At 40.9% G+C, this 20,727-nt stretch overlaps 1 protein-coding gene and 2 pseudogenes across 3 annotated transcripts in view; 1 reads left to right on the top strand and 2 right to left on the bottom strand.

Annotated features, from left to right (window-relative positions):
* The window catches only part of LOC144065650 (uncharacterized), a 6,572-nt pseudogene extending 1,144 nt beyond the window's left edge, over positions 1-5,428 (top strand).
* LOC144065637 (uncharacterized) overlaps positions 1-17,168 on the bottom strand; it is a 48,148-nt gene extending 30,980 nt beyond the window's left edge. Inside the window, exons 1-4 of one of the 3 annotated variants that reach the window (XM_077588641.1) lie at positions 16,837-17,168; positions 11,855-12,220; positions 11,264-11,307; positions 10,806-11,160 (exon numbers count right to left, since the gene is read on the bottom strand). In XM_077588641.1, the coding sequence (XP_077444767.1) occupies positions 11,125-11,160; positions 11,264-11,307; positions 11,855-12,220; positions 16,837-16,963 (573 nt within the window). In that variant the 5' untranslated portion in view covers positions 16,964-17,168 and the 3' untranslated portion in view covers positions 10,806-11,124. Of the gene's footprint in view, positions 1-11; positions 7,270-10,805; positions 11,161-11,263; positions 11,308-11,854; positions 12,221-16,836 lie in introns of those variants that run through there. The other 2 variants (XM_077588642.1, XM_077588640.1) reach the window with 2 other exon arrangements.
* A 1,688-nt stretch (positions 17,169-18,856) lies between these two features.
* LOC144066415 (U2 spliceosomal RNA) lies at positions 18,857-19,036 on the bottom strand (annotated as a pseudogene).
* Positions 19,037-20,727: the final 1,691 nt, after the last annotated feature.

Raw genomic sequence — 20,727 nt, 5'->3', positions numbered from 1 at the left:
AACCTCTTAAATCATTATTAGTAATATTTAATTAAAAAAGGAAAAACATCTTTCAACAAACTCTGCTTACAACTTGCAAGGAAAATGCGATGCGACGCCGTCTTAGTCCACAGTGCATTCTGAATTGCAGTAACTGAATCATTGTATTTAATCGCGACACTCGAAAAACATGGTTATGTAATCAGTACAATAACACCCTCGCTGGTTAGAAAAACAACAGTGTGAGGAATGCTTTCAAGGTAAACAAAGCAAAGCCGTATTTTCAAACAATAATGCGATTATCGCCATCTTCTGCTGGAGTCCCGTCAAAACAGTCCCGTTGTGTTCTGCCGAAAAGCGTGTGTGAAAACAATGTGTCCTCGAGCTGTGGGGCCTTGAGGAGCCGATGTGGAGGAAAAGTGTCCATGGTTCATGAATTGGTTTATAGCCTTATTACTTATTGAAAAATGCTTACAACACATATAGAATATTCCATAATAATTCTAACATTCCCTCCTTTTACTATATGTTTGTTATTCATTTTATGACAAATTCAAAATGAGAGGGATATCACCGTTGGCTGTTTTAATTTTACCCGCTTAGGCTCTACTCGTTCGGCAGGTCTGAAAATCAGAAAATAAGATCATTTTCGTCCAATCCATCCTCGTAATTACCATGCTCCTGGAATTCACTGTTAGTGTCAGCACTTCAGTAGGAGATATAATTCATGCAATCTGGAATTTGTAGGGGCAATCGCCGTGGTTATAAGTCGGCTCATCAAAGATCTTAAGCAGGGAATAATACAACACCCACATAATGTCAAAATCGTAGCAAAAAGGGCTACCACAAATTAGGCCAAATCATTATTAGTGAGGCCACAAATCTGTCAGCGGACATTATTCTACTCCAGGATGCTTTTTCATCTTGCGGTTTAGGGTCTACAGGCCATCGTTGGCCCTGGTGTGGGACCCAGTGGGGGGCGTGTTGTTGAGTGCAACATTTTCAAACGTTGCATACGCCCCCTGCTCCTTCAAGAAGCATTTCAACCGCTGCACGATCCTGGAACGCCGTCAGACTAGTGGCTGCCAGTTGTTCCTTTATCGCCACAAATCCCTGTTCAGTATAATTTCCAAGTTTTTGGACATTGTAATGCAGGTAATTTATCCAATCAACATTTTTGTTTGGAGTAATTAAAAGAAAAATATACTCCCAACCTGCTGCGATCTGATTAGCCAACTTATACTCATCATTAATGTATGTCGGATCACCCTCTCTCCATGCGACGCCGTCGCGAGGGGCCCGCCATCATACCGGATTTCTGTGCAGCCAATTGTATCTCCTCTACTGTAGATGGAAAAACAGACACTGGTAATAGCAGTGAGACCAAGGCACAAAGTCCTGCTGTCATTTTGACAGGAGTCGTATAATTTGTTTTGACCCCACCACCACCATAGGTCAGAACGTGGAATCAGGGGTGTAGTCTGTTTTAGGACGTGGGCACACCACGTCACATTTATCGCTCCCAGTGCCGGTCCGTGCCCTGTGAGGACTAAGCAGGTAAAATGATTAAACGCGACATGTGTTGAAAAGTTAGGCTTGTCCTTTGCTGCCGTTGTAACTGGGTAGACATTATTCCATTTCATACATTTTGGGCTTACATCTTTTGTCAATATCAATTCTTTGAAAATCTTTAGCGTACATTAGCGTACATACATTTTCATGAATTTGCACTAGCACCATTCGAAGAAAGACGTAATAAATTATATTTCTATTTAAATGTAACCACTCTAGGAGGGAAATAATGAGTCTCAACGCGTGTTAATACTTAACAACAGCATTAAGCAGTAGCTTTCCTTTTATTGTATCCTTATCACAAACAAACAATGTTTTTTTCAAATTACGCAAAGCGCGAGTGCCCCTCACAAGCGTTCAAGAGTCATTCCTGCTACTCTCTCCATTTTTGGCTACATGCTTGAGTGACATAATACTTATTTGCATGCTGTAAATCGAAAATTCAAAAACTAGAGATGTAGATGCACTAAACAACAACGAGAGCAGCGTTCAAACAACGGTGTCAAAGTTGCGGCCCGAGGGCCAAATCTGGCCCACTGCCACTCGTTGGTGCGGCCTGCAAAAATACTTCATATTTAATGCTAAAATTCAAATGAAGCTTATAAATAAATAGAATACTAACTATCATCAGAAATAATCACTACATCCCTCCGCACAGACATTGAGGTATGGCCCTCCAAGGCAAGAGCGCTTCACCTCATAGAACTACCAGTACCATCAAAGGAGGGATCGAGACCACCTTTGAGTGCAAGAAGGCCGAATACTTGAATCTGACAGCCGAGTGCCAGAAAATTGTCTGGAAATGCACCATCTACCCAGTCGAGGTTTGCTGCCGAGGCTACATTGGGCTTCTCCCACTGTTTTTAATCCCAACATTCATTCATTCATTTTCTGATATGCTAAATCTAGTATAGGGGGTGCTGGAGCCTATCCCAGCTGCCTTCGGGCCAGAGGCAAAGAACACCCTGAATCGACGGCCAGCCAATCGCAGAGCACGAGGAGAAAAATAACCATTCACGCTCACATTCATACCTAGGGGCAATTTAGAGTGTCCAATCAGACTATACCTTTATTTCAATCTCATTAATCCCCCAATTAATGATAGACCTGCTACTGAATAAGAGAGACTTTTTTAATGCCTCCCCTTTGGCGAAAGCATTTTAACTAAATTAAAATCTAAAACATAAAATAAAATGTTTACAATGAAAAGGCTCCAAAAAAGATTTGACTAATTTTAAGGAGCTACATCACCAATGAAGAAACTTTTCTGACCAATAGTGCCATACTTTGAAAAATGCACCTATAAACAGTTTTCAACTCATGTTGCTGTTGACGAGAATACTACAGTAGTAAGTACTGCATTGTGACAAAATGGATTTATGGCGCCCTCTTCCGTTTGGTTTCATTTCTGTGAACAAGAAATTCCGTCATTTTATAATTAGAAAATGGTTAATCATTTATCTTCGTGTCTTGGCAGGTTTCAGAAATGATCTTGGTGCTGATGGCCAGGAGTCTGTTGACCTTGAAGGGGAAGTTGAGCTCCCCCAAATCAAAGAGGAGGAGCCAGAGTTCCCTCAACAACAAATGGGAGACGGGCAACTTCCAATCAAAAAGGAGGAAGATGATTTCCCCTGGTCACTTGGTCAGTTCGTGAAGAGGGAAGATGTTCGGGGCGTGGCCAGCAAAGGGGCGGAGTCTGCAAACACTACAACATGGCCCCTAGTTAAAGAGGAGGAGCCAGAGTTCCCTCAACAAATGGGAGACAAGCAGCTTCCAATCAAAAGGGAGGAAGATCATTTCACCTGGTCACCAGGTGAGTCCGTGAAAAAGGATGATCTGGGCGTTGCCAGCGAAGTGGCGGAGTCTGCAAACGCCTCAGCATGGCCCCAAATTAAAGAGGAGGAGCCAGAGTTCCCTCAACAACAGCACAAGAGAGAAGAGCAATCTTCAATCAAAAAGGAGGAGCAAAATGTCACCAGGTCAACTGGTGAGCCATTCAGGAGGGAAGATAATCTGGGCGGGGCCAACAGAGAGGCGCAGACTGTGAACTGCAGCTCAGCAGAAGGAACGCAAGCAGACAATGTAATCGCTCCTCCACCAGATGGCGACAACGTGCTTCATGACGATGAAGGTTTTAAGAAAAATCCCAGTGGCTGCAAATGCTCTGTGTGGGAAAACTTTTGGGAAAAAGTCTTCTTTGAAAACACAAATGAGGAGCCACACTTGCGGGAAACCATTTAGGTGCTCAGTGTGTGGTCAGACATTTACACGGAAGGGAAGCTTAATTAGTCATGCAAGAGCACACACAGGTGAAAAGCCATTTTTGTGTTCAGTTTGCGGTAAAGCCTTTTCTCAACAGCAACACTTAAAAAGGCACACAAGAACACATACAGGTGAAAAACCATTTTCGTGTTCAGTTTGCGGTAAAGCCTTTTCTGAAAAGCAAGATTTACAAAAACACACAAGAACCCACACTGGTGAAAAACCATTTACGTGTTCAATTTGTGGTCAAAGATTCACAGGGAAGAGAGGCTTAAACATACACACAAGAATCCACACTGGTGAAAAACCATTTCGTGTTTAGTTTGTGGTAAAAGATTTACAGAGAAGGGAAGCTTAAAAATACACACAAGAACCCACACTGGTGAAAAAACATTTTCGTGTTCAGTTTGCAGTAAAGCCTTTTCTAAAAATGAAAATTTTAAAATCCACATAAGAATCCACACTGGTGAAAAACCATTTGCGTGCGCAGTTTGTGGTAAAAGATTTACACAGAAGGGAATCTTAGAAATACACACAAGAACCCACACCGGTGAAAAACCATTTTCGTGTTCAGTTTGCAGTAAAGCCTTTTCTAAAAATGAAAACTTAAAAATACACGCAAGAAACCACACCGGTGAAAAACTATTTTCGTGTTCGGTTTGTGGTAAAGCCTTTTCTCAAAAGCACCACTTAGAAGGCCACACAAGAAACCACACTGGCGAAAAACCATTTTCCTGCTCAGTTTGTGGTCGAACATTTTCCCAAAGGAGAAGCTTAAAAAAACATTTATTAACCCACACTGGAGAACAATGTTTTCCTGATCAGTCTGTGGCCACAGATTCGCTACAACAGCCCAATTAAAATGCTACACACTTCAAAAACCTTTTCCAGGTGCAGTTAATGTTCCAACATTTTCACAGAAGGGAACCTGAAAAGAAGACTTAACAACCCGCAGTGGCGAAAAGCCCTTTCTTTGCTCAATTTGTGGTACAGCACATTGGTTAAAAATACTTAATAATACATAATACTAAGTTTGTTGCCAAGGATTTATTCATGAGACTTAAAAGACACAAACGTGTGTATGTATGTTCTCTATTAATTGGCAAAAATGACGAGAATCCCTCGTATCATTTTTGAATCATGTTGATAAAATTAGTCTGCTGTGAATTTGTCTCTGTTTGAAAAAGAGAAAAACAAGTCCAATGTTTTATTTCATTTAATCATCAGAATTTTCTATTAGCTTTGTAAACTACATTATTTTCCTTTTTTTAACTATCAGAACTGACTTTGGGTTCATTTTGGAGTAGTTATTTTCTCTTTTTATATTTATCCAAACTGATTTGATTTGTATGTAAATAGACCTGGCATTCGGTAAATGAAGTCAAATGTGATTTTTTTTTAAATGTTATTTTAATGTTGAACAATGTGATTGTCCATTGCTTTAACCTGTGGTCGCCTCCCCTGTGTCACCCACCTGTTTTCGATGTCTTGTTAACTCATGCCCTACTGCGTCTTGCGGCTTTTTGTTCATTTTAATATTTTTGGGTGTAATTTTTGGCTCAGGTTTTCAGTTTGCTTTTTGTGTTTTTAATTAAAACTCTTATGTATACCGTAATGATTGTATTGACTCACTACGAGTGATGGGCTTGTGAGCATCACTTGTCGTTTCCACACCTTGACCCACTGCTTCACAGAATAATGACACCTGGTGGACATTAAAATCACTGCAGGAAACATTATACAATAAGCCCAAGGGTGCATTAACGTCAACTCGATTTCATGTGGGCTGGACTATTTTAGATATAATATTCATATACATATATATACATATATATACATATGTATATATATATATATATATATATATAATAATAATCGGACATAGGCCCTGTCGTCATCAGCAACAACAAAAGCCTACTTGTCATCACACCCAGAAACTGCGTATGACGAAATTGGTAGTGCTTCTCCACAAGGTGCGTTTACCCGGCAAAAGACCCAAATAAGTGATAGTTACGGACTTGTAATTTGGCATTCTGCTGTTATGGATACAGGTCACTTACCTCGCACTGTCTTTCACTTACCTTCAGTCAGCTAGTAGGAGGCAGATCACCACCCAAACATCTTTTCATATTACCCCAGAAGGGAATGTGTGTGGTGTTACCGCAAATTTAGAGTTCTGATGGATGTGGGGGAAAAACTGTCCTTAAGCCTATTTGTCCGTACTTTGTGGGACCTATAGCGTCTGCCAGAGGGCAGCAGCTGGAACAGATTGTGACCAGGGTGGTATGGGTCCCCTATGATGTTCCTGGCTCTGCTGAGGTAACGAGGGCTGGCAATGTCTTCCAGTGAGGGCAGAGAGCAGCCGACAATCCTCTGGGCAGTGTTAATCACTTTCTGCATGGCCTTTTGTCTGCCGCCGTGCTTCCAGCATTCCACACTGTGATGCAGTACGCCAGGATGCTCTCTACAGTGGTTTTATAGAAGGTTATCAGAAGCTTGGTGTCCAAGTTGTTCTTCCTAAGTACCCTGAGGAAATGGAGTCGTTTCTGAGCCTTCTTCACTACTGCCGTGATGTTTGTAGACCATGAGAGCTTATTCGTGACGTGGACCCCCAGGAATTTAAAGGACTGGACCCTATCTACACATACTCCATTTATGAGGAGTGGGGCCAGATCTGTGCCGTGTTTGCGAAAGTCCAGGATTATTTTTGTTTAGTTTTCGTGGTGTTCAGTGTGAGATTGTTCACCGAGCACCACGAAGACAGTTTGTTGACCTCATCTCTGTAGGCCGACTCATCCCCTCCTGAGATGAGTCCGACCACGGTGGTGTCGTCAGCGAATTTGATGATGGCGTTAGAATGGTGGGTGGGTGTACAATTGTATGTGTACAGGGAGCACAGAAGAGGACTCAGTACACAGCCTTGAGGGGAGCCAGTGCTCAGTGTAATGGAGGAAGAGGGGTGGGGACCAAGTCTAACAGTTTGTGGTCGGTTGGTCAAGAAGTTTTTTATCCAGCAGCAGATTGAAGAGGATAGTCCAAGGTGGGAGAGTTTGTCAGTCAGAATGTCCAGGTTTATGGTGTTGAAGGCTGAGCTATAGTCAATGAAGAGCATCCTCACGTAGTCCCCCTGGTGTTCCAGGTGGCTCAGTGCTGTATGTAGAGCAATGGCAATAGCATCCTCAGTGGACCTGTTTGCTCTATAAGCAAACTGGTGAGGGTCAACTGAGGGAGGGATTGTATTCCTGATATGGTGGGCTACCAACCTTTCAAAGCACTTCATGATCACAGGCGTGAGTGCAACAGGCCTATAATCATTCATGCTGTCAATGGTTGGCTTTTTGGGGACAGGGATAATGGTGGCAGATTTCAGACAGGATGGAATGATGGATTATTGCAGAGAAAAATTGAATTTTTTTGTGAAAACTCCAGCCAGCTGGTCAGCACAGGCTTTGAGCACTGTTGGAAGAATGATTAAAACCTTTTGAATCATTATTAGTAATATTTAATTAAAATAGGAAAACATCTTTCAACATAACTGCTTACAACTTCGAAGGAGAATCGCTCCCAACGTGGCTTCGTTCGCAAGAGCATTCTCCCGGGCGGCATACTCTTCGGCCCATTTAAGGCCTCAAATCAAAACAATTACAAGGTTATCGATTCGATCCAATTGCGTAAGCAAGAAACAAAACAATTCCATATCAAGCAAACCTAGCGTCAAACCTAGCGTCACAATTTAAAACAATATGCGAGTAATCCCGGAGGTTGATTGATAGCCATCCGCTGAATCAACAACAATTTAAGCGTCCTTCACAGATCTTCATTGCGAACCTGTATCTGGGGAAAGGGTTGAGGCGTATCTTCCAGTAATCAGTCCTCGGAGCAAGGACTCAGTGAATTGTTAAGTCTTTAGCTGGGGCCAGCTGTCCTGGAGAGTGACCTTGGAGTAAGCGTTTGTCTTCGTTGAAAACACATATTAATTCTAACTCTAACATAAAAGCGATCAACACATATATATATATATATATATATATATATATATATATATATATATATATATATATATATATATATATTGTTTAATATAATTAAACATTTAGGATGAGCATTACTATTCCTAATAAGCAAATATATTGATTAATATAGTAAGCATGTATATTATAAGGCTTTATATTCCTAAATAAGCAATGCAAACACATTTATAATAATGATTACTCCAACATTCCCCCCTATATTATAAATTTGCACATGATCTCCTTAATAAAACTTCCTTTCGGCTTTATACCATTAATTCCAAATAAACATATAGTAACATCCCAGAATGAACCCAACAAGCACCTTCCCCGGTACTCCGTCTGGGCCAGCAGCCTTCCTGGTGTTCACAGACCGCATTACCAGTCTCACTTCCTGTTCCCAGAACTTCAGTGTATTGCTGCAGGGTGGTGGTGGGGGTGTTGAGACTGGGTCTGATTTGTCAGTCTCAAAGCGGGCAAGGAAACGGTTCAATTCCTCCGCTAGAGAGGCATCTGCGTTAACAGACATATTATTGTTATTGTAGTTGGTAATATGTCGTATTCCTTGCCACATCTTCTTTGGGTTATTTTCTGTGAAGTGCTCCTCAACTTTCTTAGTATATGCTGCCTTGGCTTTTTTAATGCCTCTTTTCAGCTCAGCTCTGGCAGCTCCATATTTTATCTTGTCCCCTGATCTAAAGGCAGTGTTACGGCATTTGATGAGTGCTTGTGTCTCTTTGGTCATCCAGGGTTTTTGGTTAGGAAAAACCTGTATTTGTTTATTTATAGTGACGTTGTCAATGCAGTTTTTTATGTAAGAAAGTACAGAGTCCGTGTAGTCCTGGAGGTTGTCGTGTACGAAAAGTTCCCAGTTGGTGCGGGAAAAACAGTCCTGCAGCTGAGAAAGTGCGTCCTCGGGCCAAGTTTTTATTATCCTTATTTGTGGCGTTGTTTGCCTCCGGAGTGGAGTGTAAGCGGGGGTAAGAGATAGGCAGAGGTGATCTGATCCAGCAAGGTGAGGGAGGGAAGTGGCTTTATAAGCATGTTTGATGTTAGAATAGACATGGTCAAGAGTTATGTCTCCTCTAGTATTACAATTTACGTATTGAATAAACTTAGGTAGAACAGTCTTTAAACACGCTTTGTTGAAATCACCAGCGACAATAAAAACTCCATCGGGGTGGTCAAGCTGTTGTTTGTTTACAGCCTTTAGCAGGAGGTTAAATGCCGTGTTAACGTTAGCATTTGGAGGTATATAGATCGCCGTTACTATGACGACATTTAGCTCTCTTGGTAGATAATAGGGCCTACACCGTATTGCCAATAACTCTAAATCCGGGGAACAGTGAGTGTCAATGATCCTACTGTCACAACACCATTCATTATGTATAAACATGCACAGTCCTCCTCATTTGCTTTTGCCTGTTAATTCTTTTGAATGATCGTTCCGAAAAGCGTTCGGCTAGCTAGCGATACCGCACCGTCGGGGATATGCGGGTGTAGCCACGTTTCTGTGATGAGAATAATGTTACAGTTCCTAACAAAGCTGTTGGTAGGAATTCGAAGTTCCAACTCATCCATTTTGTGGGTGATGGATCGGGCGTTGGTCAAAAAGATACTAGGAAGCGGTGCTCGGTGTGGTTGTTGTTTCAGTTTAGCAGCAAGGCCCGCCCGGCATCCGCGCTTCTGCTTCCTGTCTCTTCGCCGCCTTCGATGTGCTTTGAGTGGGCTGTCTATCCACGGAGATCCCAGAGGTCTCGAGATGTCCTCGGGGATATCGTAGGTCTGTTGGTAGTTTGTAGAGAAATCGGATATATCGCATCTCCTTCCGATAGTGATTAAATCCTGGCGACTGTAGGATAACGAACGACACCGAACTGGAGAGCATAGAGCCGCTGCGTCAGTGCGCGCTGCCATCTTGGATCAATATATTATTATAAATATATCAATAATATAATATTTGTTATTTAATATAATAATATATTATATTTTTATTAATAATAATTATAATAATAAATAATTAATAATATATTATAATATATTAATATTTGATTACATATATATATATATATATATATATATATATATATATACGGAACGGATTAAGCTCGTATCTCGAGGTACCACTGTGTGTGTGTGTGTGTGTGTGTGTGTGTATATATATATATATATATATATATATATATATATATATATATATATATATATATATATATCTCCCTCTCTATCTATCTCTCTATCTATCTCTATCTCTCTATCTATCTCTATCTCTCTATCTAGCTCTATCTCTCTATCTAGCTCTCTATCTCTCTTTCTATCTCTATCTCTCTATCTCTCTATCTCTCTCTCTCTATCTATCTCTCTATCTATCTATCTCTATCTCTATCTATCTCTCTCTCTCTCTATCTCTATCTCTCTCTCTCTATCTCTCTCTATCTCTATCTCTATCTCTATCTCTCTCTCTCTCTCTCTCTCTCTCTCTATAACAGATATCTACGAGCACTGGGCAGAGCGTTGCATTTTTTTTCAGTGTTTTTTTTCGGTCACTCAGCGCAAATGGCGGAGCAATCACTACGTATATATTACTTCTCGTTGGCAAGTGGTCGTGCGTTATTCTTTTGTGAGGACATTTGTGTGCATCATTTTGGGAATATTTTGAAGGGAATACAAAAGCAAACAGTCCATCGATAGTGAAAGTCATGGTGGAGGCGGGGCAAGTAGCCTACCCGGGAGAAGAAAGGTATCAAACTTTAATACAAAATTAGAATTGAGTTTAGTGTGAGGTTAGATTAAACTTATTTTGAGTGTATGCATTGTAATCCAAGTTCATCTAAATTTGTTTATGTTATGAAACGAGCGTGTTGCCGTGCAAAAAGCGCCCCCCTCCTCCGCCCTACTCTCTCTGTCCGTCTCTCTCTCCCCCTTCGAAATCTGTATAATTTTGGTACTATTAAACACATTTTAGTAATATTAAACCACTAATTATGTGTTACTTTGTTAATAGATGGCAAATTAGAAGAAATACAACATTTTTTCTAATCCAATATCCTGTTTTGGTGTTTTTTCAGAGGGTTGGAACGAATTAATTTGTTTTTAGTTCATTTCAATGGGAAACGTTCATTCGAGTTACGAGAATATCGACATGAGCTCAGTCCCGGAACGAATTAAGCTCATATTTCGAGGTACCACTGTACAGGAGGTCTGGAGGAGGTGGAGTCACGGTCCAAATGGAGATAGAAGAGCATTGTCACCAGTAGCTCTTTTCTCTTTGCACAAATATGCAGCATTCAGATGATGGCGTTCAGTCAGATGATGCAGTTGGTCGTCCTCGACTCATCTGGAGACACGCGACTCACTTGGACAAACTTTACTGCCATCTCAACTTTTTGGAAACACTGAAATGCTTGAAGATAAGTTGGAGTTGAAAGAGCCCTGCTTACCTCAAAGCTGCCGACCTCCGTCGATCCCATTTCAGGAGTACCCTCTTCCCAGTATTTCCGGATTTAATGCGATTCACGCAAAATCAAAATAATGTGTAAAAAAAAATAACGGAGGACAATTTAAGTCAAACTGTTAATATCATGTTTTTACATGAATTGCTTTTATGGGTAAACGCCGGAAATTCCGGAGAAGTTGGCAGCTCTGCATGTTATTCTCTGATTTTTTTTAAATACCTATAACTCATGTTTTAAGAAATATTATTTATTGAATTTTAATTGGTGGTTTAAAATAAACTTTGTCAAATATTAGTGGTTAAACTGGTTTAAAAAGGAATTGATAGTACGTAATATCACATATCAGAAATTTTCAAGGAGGTGATCTAGCCTTTTCTTCAGGGCAGTGAAAAAGCAGTAACTGTGCTTGGTCGCACGATACCGCTGTTTGACTGCACAAGTCCCATTTACCGGCCTAAGCCTTTATTTTTTTTATGGGACATTCATAACGACGTAGGTCGTACATATATTTTTAGATAATTTTATTGAAATTGTCCAACCCTAGCCTCCTCTCTATGAAAGTGAATTGATACTCACGGATTCGCAAGTGTGATGAGGCATCGTAGCTAGCTGATGGTGGAGCCATGAGGTTGTCTGCTTGGGATTCTTCTGTTGAGCTGCTGCCACTCAAAGGCTCCACTCCTCCACTGGCCTCACTTGGACCTTCATCTTCGCTACTCAAGGGCTCAACAGCCCCCATAGGAATGTCCATCCCCTCCTCTTTAACATATAGAGGTTCTTCCTCCATCTTTATGAGCGGATGCTGCTGCTCCTCAATATGGAGTTTCCCAACAGTAATGAAATGCTCCATTTGTTGCACTTTAATGCGTTTGAATTGTTCATTCTCTTCATCTTTCATGGGAGCCGACTCTTGGTGCTCAGTTCGATGCACTTGAATAACATCTAAAACACAAAGATCAAATCTCTTTTCTTTATTTGCAGTCTTGTGTCCCCAAAATGATTCACCAAAAAAACACGCTAGCGGCTAGCATAACATAGGTAGGCTAGCGACTAGAATAACATACGCTAGCCTAGTGTTATGCTAGCGCCTTATCGGACGAGGCATCGAATGTATTGACAAAAAACAGAAAATATACCCGCAAATGAGACTGTGCCCTATCACACGGTGCGTTTTATAGGTGTGAAATTACGGTACATCTCCAAGACCATTTTGTAATCATTCTTATCTTGTAATATATGCTACAAACCGGGGTCATTCAAATTGCTCGCCATCACATCACACGATCAGCAGAGCATCAAGAAAAAGAGTCAAATAAAACGGAGGAAAATGTCCTTAAGTGAGTGATTGTAATAAGTAAGTCTTATAATAACGGTGAGAGGCAATGCTGATTTAGCCTTTTCTGCTGTCAACTGAGTGACCACCACACTCTAAATCAGGGGTGTCAAACCGATTCCGCCGAGGGCCGCAGTGGGTCCTGGTCTTTGTTCCAACCGATCCAGTGCCGACATTTTAACTAATCAGGTGTCTTCTAAAATAAGTAGCACCTGAATTTAATTAACTGATTACACTTGCAAAAGGTATCCTCTTGTTGAGTTGGAACGAAAACCTGCACCCACTGCGGCCCTTTGAGGACCGGTTTGACACCCCTGCTCTAAATCAATGGTGTCAAACTCAGTTTGGTTTGCGGGCCAGATTCTTGCCAACTAGACCTCATGTGGGCTGGAACAGGACATTTTGGGCCCAAAAAAGTTAATTTACCGGCTGCCATTGACAACACCAGACGTCTGTCAATCCAAACAGGTTGGACGTCTCGCGCCATCAATGGCACTGGGAGATGAGTATCCACAGCCACTTAAATCAGATCAAATCAATCAAAAGCCTTTATTGTCATTATACAACAGCTGCATATAACGGAATTGGTGGTGCTACTCCACTAAGTGTGTGTTTCCCAGTGACAATCATTTTGGACTTTGCTTGCTCTCGATGAAAGACAACAAAAACAACATTGACTTTTTCCACTGTTAGAATTATTATGGAATATTCTATATGTGTTGTAAGCATTTTTTAATAAGTAGTAAGGCTATAAATCAAGTCATGGGAACATGGACTTTTTCCTCCACATTCGTCTCCTCAAGGCCCAAAGCTAGAGGACACATTGTTTCAGACACTTCTCCCGACAGGACCCAATGAGACTGTTATGACGAGACTCCAGCAGCAGATTTGAAAATAATGCTTTGTTTACATTATAATACTACTTTGTTTACCTTATAATGAAAATATTATGCAATTCCTCGCACCATTGTTTTGGGTGTTCGGCATTTCTCACACTGTTGTTTTTCTAAACATCTAGGGTGTTATTGTACTGATTACATAAACATGTTTTTCGAATGTCGCGATTAAATACAATGATTCAGTTACTGCAATTCAGAATGCCTTGTGGACTGAGACGACGTCACAAGGCAACTCCTTGCAAGTTGTAAGCAGATATGTTAAAAGATGTTTTTCCTTTTTTAATTAAATATTACTAATAATGATTTAAAAGGTTTTAATCATTATTCTAACATTTGGTCCTTCGAGTAGCCGGGGTCAACACACCGATAAGGAATCCAGACGCTGCAGTTCAATATCTGGAGTGACCGTGCACGGCGAGAATCCCTTTTCCAGGCTGGATTATTTCTCAGCAGCACCTGAATTCTGGTCGGTTGACGACTATCCTCTGGGTGAGCATCTATCGACATTTCTGCCGAGTCCGCGTGTGATGGCTGCATATTGTTGACGGGTTCCAAATGCGCGAAGGGCATCACACGCGATGGCCTTATTTTGAGAAGTAAGGCTCGCGTCTTGGGGATGGCGATTTTAAAACCCTGCGGATACTAGTCACTAGCAGGTAGACACGGTGTGGTCTATAAAATGTGTGTGCGTAGTTGTTAAAGCCTAAGGAGAAACAGGGGAAAAAAAGGTACTACGGGGATACACACAAATCCACTCCAAAAATGGGTGGTGCAAACAGTAAAGCGGCTATTGACGACGATCCAAAGATGCGTCTGCCGTGTAAAGATTGGATTGTTGAAAATCAAAGCGCTACAAGGGTTAAACACCTAAATTTATGGATAAACAAATGTGGGTTTGCTGGCCAGCTTAATATGCATAAGATATTGACACTGCAGGATAAAATACGTGCTAAGCATGGGGGAAACCTTAACAAAATGGAGCAGGCGGGATATAATGATACCTATTATTGGTTTATGATGGCAAGGAAACGGAGTAATGGATGGGTTAAATCAGTTGATAACGGTGGGACTGGAAACACAGAGGCTGTGTTATTCCACAGAAAAGAGGACGATGAGACTGGCCCGGTGGGGAAGAAGTGTGTTGTTGTTGTTAAAAAGGAGGAGATATTGCCGAGGCCCCCTCCGACAAATATGAACGACCGGCTGACTAGGTCGGGAGGGCCCGTGGGGGAATGGTCAAAGACATTGGGAGAAACGCTATCTCCCCAGCCTGGGGCGCCGCCAATGAGTGATGTGTTTATTGAACAATATCCCATGATCGAAGTTGCTAATCCTAATGTGGGCAAGGAGCAGGCTCCTACTATCCTGGTTCACAGGACTTGGACGCAGGACGACGTGAAAAAGGCTGTAAAAGGCATCACGTCGCATAAGGTTGATGTGGGGGAGTTTGTCTTGCAAATGGAGGACATTAGACGATCTTATCACCTGAATGGGGTGGAAACGCAGCAAATTTGGATGTTCGCGTTAAAGGGTGATTGACATGCTGTTAGAGGTGATTGGAATCCAAAACCTGATGGTGGCCCGTTGTGTCATGACGGTCGTGATTTGAATTTGAGAGTGCATGAACTGATTGATCGGGTTACGGGGAAGTTTAAAACTAAAGCTAATTATACCGTGATCAGCAGAGCTAAGCAGCTAAGCAGAGGGATGGTGAGCCTTTTGCAGAATATAATTACTAATAATGATTTAAAAGGTTTTAATCATTATTCTAACATCCACCTATCTCTTTTTTCCACCAATCTACGTCGGCTTTTGAAATTAATGTGGGTGGCTTGGTGTGTTCATCTTCCAAATTTGTGCCAATATTCCACAAAGTGGGCGAATCCCACAGCCTTGTTGCAACACTGCACATGAACGGAGGTGTAGCGGCGATGAGGGAAATGTACTTTATTTACCATTATTTAGTAGGGTTATGGAAATTCCTATTTCCATACAGGGTGCTGAGTAATATTGTGTGCCGAACTCTTTCAAGCATTTTCAAGGACTATATGCAAAATTCTAATATTATTAAACCTTGAAAACAGTACAGACGCTCCCCTACTTACGAACATTCGAGTTACGAACAACGATGCATACGAACATGTCTGCGCATAGGTTTTTTGTTTTTTCTTCTTCCTTTTCCCCCCCAAGATGGTGCAGTCACGCGGAAGCCAGTGACAGTAGCTCTGTATATTATTATGTTTTTCGTGTTTTACAGCCCCTCTATCTTTTTTTAAATTACATTTTAATATTTCTTAATACATTCCTCTTTACTTTACCTTGTACTTTATACATTTTACTTTAATGTTTTTACAACTTTCTTTGTTCTGTGAGCCTGGCTTCTTTCGGCTACTTCTTGTAGTGCTTCTTTCTGCCGCTAATACCGACGCCTGGCGCTGTGAGAGCTCACCCAGCATCCACCTTCCTCTGCCCAGTTCGTTGCAGTGCGTAAGTGCATGAACGTATCTCCAGTGCGCAAAGAATATTTTTATCATTAAATATCTCGTGCATCCATTATTCAATATGGTTGGTGAAAAGCGAAAGGCTTCTAGTGAGGGTGGTAGTGCAAGGAAGAGGCAAGCCATTTCATTTGAAACGAAAGTGGCAATAATAAAGACGCTTGATGCGGGTGAGAAAATGGTGAGCGTTGCACGGGCATACAACTTGAATCATTCGACGATCGTTCGTTAAATGTTTTTTTCAGTACAAACCAATGCAGGTTACTTATACAAGCCTTAAACATACAAATGCACTTATATAAACCTTCAATATACTTATATAGGCCTTAAACATAAATTATAATACAAAATATAGGTCAGGAATCAACTTACGAACAAATTCAACTTATGAACAATCGCTCGGAACCTAACTCGTTCGTAAGTAGGGGAGCATCTGTATAGGTAAAATTCAAGTATTTTCAAGGATTTCAAAGACTTTTACGAATACCGATCATTAAATGAATGCTCACATATGCTGCAAACGTGAAATATATATTGGAGTCACACACTTATTTAGTCTCCCGATTTCCAAGTACGTATAGATCCAGTCTCCCGCCACCAGATTCATAATTCTCTCGCCCCGTCTTTGAAAAAAAAGGCAGGAGCGCGCCCAATCTGGCAACACTGGCTGCGCTGGGGGAAACCCCGTGCATCAAGTGAACGCACCCAGTATACACATGAAAAACATATCCAAAGCACTACCATACAGAAATAAATCCGGACGCAGTGCATGTACGATGTCACACAGTATATGTTATACAAATAAATAATCACCAAAAGTAAACTAACCTTCTAGTCTGTGAAGAACAACTCTGGCATGCATGATTTTGCCAAGAGTCGAGTGATGCGAAGGCTCCAATTTGACGCCGCAAAGTCCCTCCTGGAAGTTTTCCGCACTCTGTGTTGTTCTCGCCATTTCCTTTGTTAGCCACCCACGAGGCTAGGTCGCAACACTTCAACGAGTTCTGCGTTAACTCGATAATGGACGTACTGGTGTCCGAGTAAATCACGCTGCAAACGTCACCAAGATTTCGGGGTAACTGAGTGGATAAAGAGGAAAACGAGAAGTGCAAAGTGAAAGAGAAATTTGCAAAAAGAGAAAATCGTTCCACGTTGGCCAGTCTTTTTTTATACAGGGTTGCATGATGGGAAAGGCAAGGCCCAGCCCCTACGCGCCTTAAGTCCCGCCCCAATTTTAACCTCTTATTCACCCGAACAACTATATTTGGCGAGAGACGTATTTGTCATGGAATCAGGGGACGAGTGACCTTAAGAGACATGGGTATGTCTTTCTTAGCACTAATTCTTATTAAAATGCATCATTAAAAATAGTAAAGAGAGTCATGCTGGGCCAATGCATATGCTGGTTCTGTTTCACTTTCATCGACTCCACATGGCTACTGATAATAAGCATCTTGACCATTAAAATTAAATTAGGATGACATGCAATGAGGTATTTTGGTTTGGCTTTTGTTTAAAATGTTAGGTTTAAAATAGTGGGAGTAATACTACACGAATGAGAATCCTGTGCCGATTCATGCTTTTGTCCACATTCTCGTGATGGACACTCGTTAAATTGTGTCAGCCATTTTGGTGTCAAGTGTATCTGTGGTTTTGAAATTCAGGCTTTTTGTTTTTTTCAATTTACCTATTCATCTATTTTATGTGATGCTTTCCCGTAGCTCCAACATAGCCGCTGGAGCACTGAGAGTTGATACGGCGAGTTGGCTCAAATTCTGCGATTACTTTATATTGAATTATAGAAATTGTTTGATCAGTTGATTGAGAGTTATTTTGACAGTAAATCAGGGGAGAGCGCGAACTGGAAGTGCAATGGCTGAGCCTCACTCTGGGTGAATCACCTTCTTGATCATGGTGTCTCCCCTGCCAGGTAAGTATGAGTTGAACACGGCTGCAGCACCCTCTTCTTTGACGTACGAGAGGAGTACTTTGACAATAAATACCATCCTTAAGCAGAAGGATGGTATAAACTATAAAGGATATCAAGCCTTCCAAAGGACTAACCATCATTTCCAAGTTGCGCAGTGACATTCATAAAGAGATGGAGAGCCTTCTTTCAATATGGATAAAAGATAAACAGTTCGCGGGAGATAGCGTGACCAAGTCAATACTATGCGGAAAAGCCAGCAGAATCTACATGGACTTGAAAGCAAAGCAAGCGTCTGAAAAAAAAACAATAGCAAAACCCGTCAAAGCGAGTCGTGCCTGGTTCTATAATTTAAAAAAAACTAACTGGACGAAACGAACAGTCGGTTCTGAAGCGGAAGTTTCACCTCGAAACCCATGGTGGAATATATAAACCTCTTTGCCTCGGTAATTGCACAAGAAGGTTTAAATTGGGTGTAACATGAGATTAAAACTTATTTTTAAGTGTTGTATAGTAATCTAAATTCATTTAAGTTCATTTTAACATTTATGTTATGTTACGAGCACGTCCGTCAACTGTCTCTCCTGTCCCTTTTCTCTCTCTTGTCCACGCCATCTGTCTGTAGTGAGTAAGGTCACATTTTAGCATTGAAGATCATAACCACTAGAAAGGTATTTTTTACTGTGAGAGTAGGTGGTGAATTTGAAACATTAAAAAGATGTATTTCCGTTGTGATATACTGTGTAATAGTGTATTTTCAGAGGGTGGGGACGAATTAGTCATTTGTATTTAGGTCATTTCTATGGAAACTGAACTGATTTGAGATACGAATAAATTCAGAAACAAGATCAGTGTTAGCATCCATTAGGCTCAAATCACACACTCAATCGTGAAGATATTTCTTAATTTTGGTCACTGAGACGGGGATGCACCATTTCTGGAGGTACTGCATTACCAGGTTGGTGCGTGGAGTGGACGGAACAAGCCCCTATTCCATCTCCCCGTTCCAAAAATCAACATAACATATGGTTGCCGGACAGAGGACGTATCAGATATTAAACCTACCGGAACAGATACTTGTTGGGTTTATACACCAGACATTTGTATCACCAATCTGAAAAGGAGGAAATCACAGAGAATTTTAGTAAACTTTATTTAAAAATGAGAGGTTCAGGGACTGTCCCTCGTGACAGTCCTCCAAAAGCACTCTGAAGAAAATCTCCCCTCGCCAAGTCTCTTATTGTGTTTTGGGAGTGTCCAAGTTACAGGAAGTTTCAAGCTGATCACAGGAGAGAGAGATCTCTCCCAGTTACAAAAGGTTCTTTGATCATGACCATATGCCCCTTCAAGATAACATCTTTACAGTCACCTTCCTGATATACTGCAACCCTCACACAATAGTTCAAACAGACAGGCGTCGGCCCCCCTGGGTAGTTCCTCTTTGTTGAATAAGGTGAAACTTTCCAGGGCCCAAGACACTCTCATTCTATTAACTAACATTTCGACAGTCATACCAGAATCAGGATAACTTATATAAAATAATTCCAACAATACTACACTTGATCTTAGCCAAAAGGCCGCAAAGCGATGACCCTTCAACTGGCACAGAGGATGACTTCATTCCAGCCAATACGACCTAGAGCTGAAAAGCACGATTTCAAAGATGGCGGCACCCACGGGTGCAGCGACTCTTTGCTCTCCAGTTTGGTATTTTGGTTTCTCAATCTTATCGTTATGTATTAACATCTGCGAGGCAAACTTTTGCTACAGTCGCCAGGATTAAATTACTCTCGGGGGGAGATGCGATAGATCCATCACAGCAGATTGCCAACGAACCTGCAATGTCCCCGAGGACATCTCGAGACCACCGGGATCTCCGTGGATAGTAATAATATCTTAGATTAGGCAATATTTTAGGCGCACTTTGGTAAGGCGCACTTTGTGGAGTAGCACCACCAATTTTGTCACACGCAGCTGTGTATGACATTAGGCTTTTGATGATTCATTGATGATGATAAAGACTGTCTGAACAGATAAAATGAGTCTTTCGTGAATTTGGCAGTGAATGAAAAGGAGAGAAAATCATAGATTATGTTATTTCATTTAATCTCCAGAATTTTCAATTAGTAGCTTTGTATACTGCACACATTTCGTTTTTTTCTTCTTTTGAACCAGAACCGACTTTGTTGTTTGATTCCACTTTTATATTTATCCAAACCTAATTAATTTGTATGTAAATAAACCTGACAATTGGCATATGAAGTCTAATGTTTACTGTTTGTTATTGGAATTTACTCAATATTATATATAGTCACAAGTAAAAAAAATATTGATGGCTTGAAAGTTTTTGTTGTGATTGTCCATTGCTTTCACCTGTGTGTCACCCACCTGTTTTTCTATGTCTTGTTAACCCATATCTGGTCATTCAAGATCCGTTTGTTTGTTCATTTCCTCTTGCGTTCTACCTCTTAGTTTTTTATTGTTAGTAATTTTGGATTCTGGGCCTATATGTTTTCAATTTGCATATGGTGTCTTCAATTAAAACCCTTTGATATATACCATAGTGATGGGACAATGCTACCTCGAGCATTGTATTGACACACTGAGGACACACTGTCAGCACTGTATTGAAACCGTGTTGGTCACCCAATAGTGACCCCTGCAGTAGTTATAAAATCATTGCAGGTAAAAAAAAATCCGTTTTTTTTTTAAATTCCAAACGGAATTGATATGTAAAAAAACGTATGTCCACATTTTTGTTAACTGTTAAATCCTATGAAATAACAGTAATT

Source organism: Stigmatopora argus, chromosome 20 (assembly GCF_051989625.1).
Source record: "Stigmatopora argus isolate UIUO_Sarg chromosome 20, RoL_Sarg_1.0, whole genome shotgun sequence".
In the NCBI taxonomy this organism is placed as follows: domain Eukaryota; kingdom Metazoa; phylum Chordata; class Actinopteri; order Syngnathiformes; family Syngnathidae; genus Stigmatopora; species Stigmatopora argus.
The sequence above is the reverse complement of the archived record's forward strand: the minus strand, read 5'-3'. Positions and strand labels throughout refer to the sequence as shown.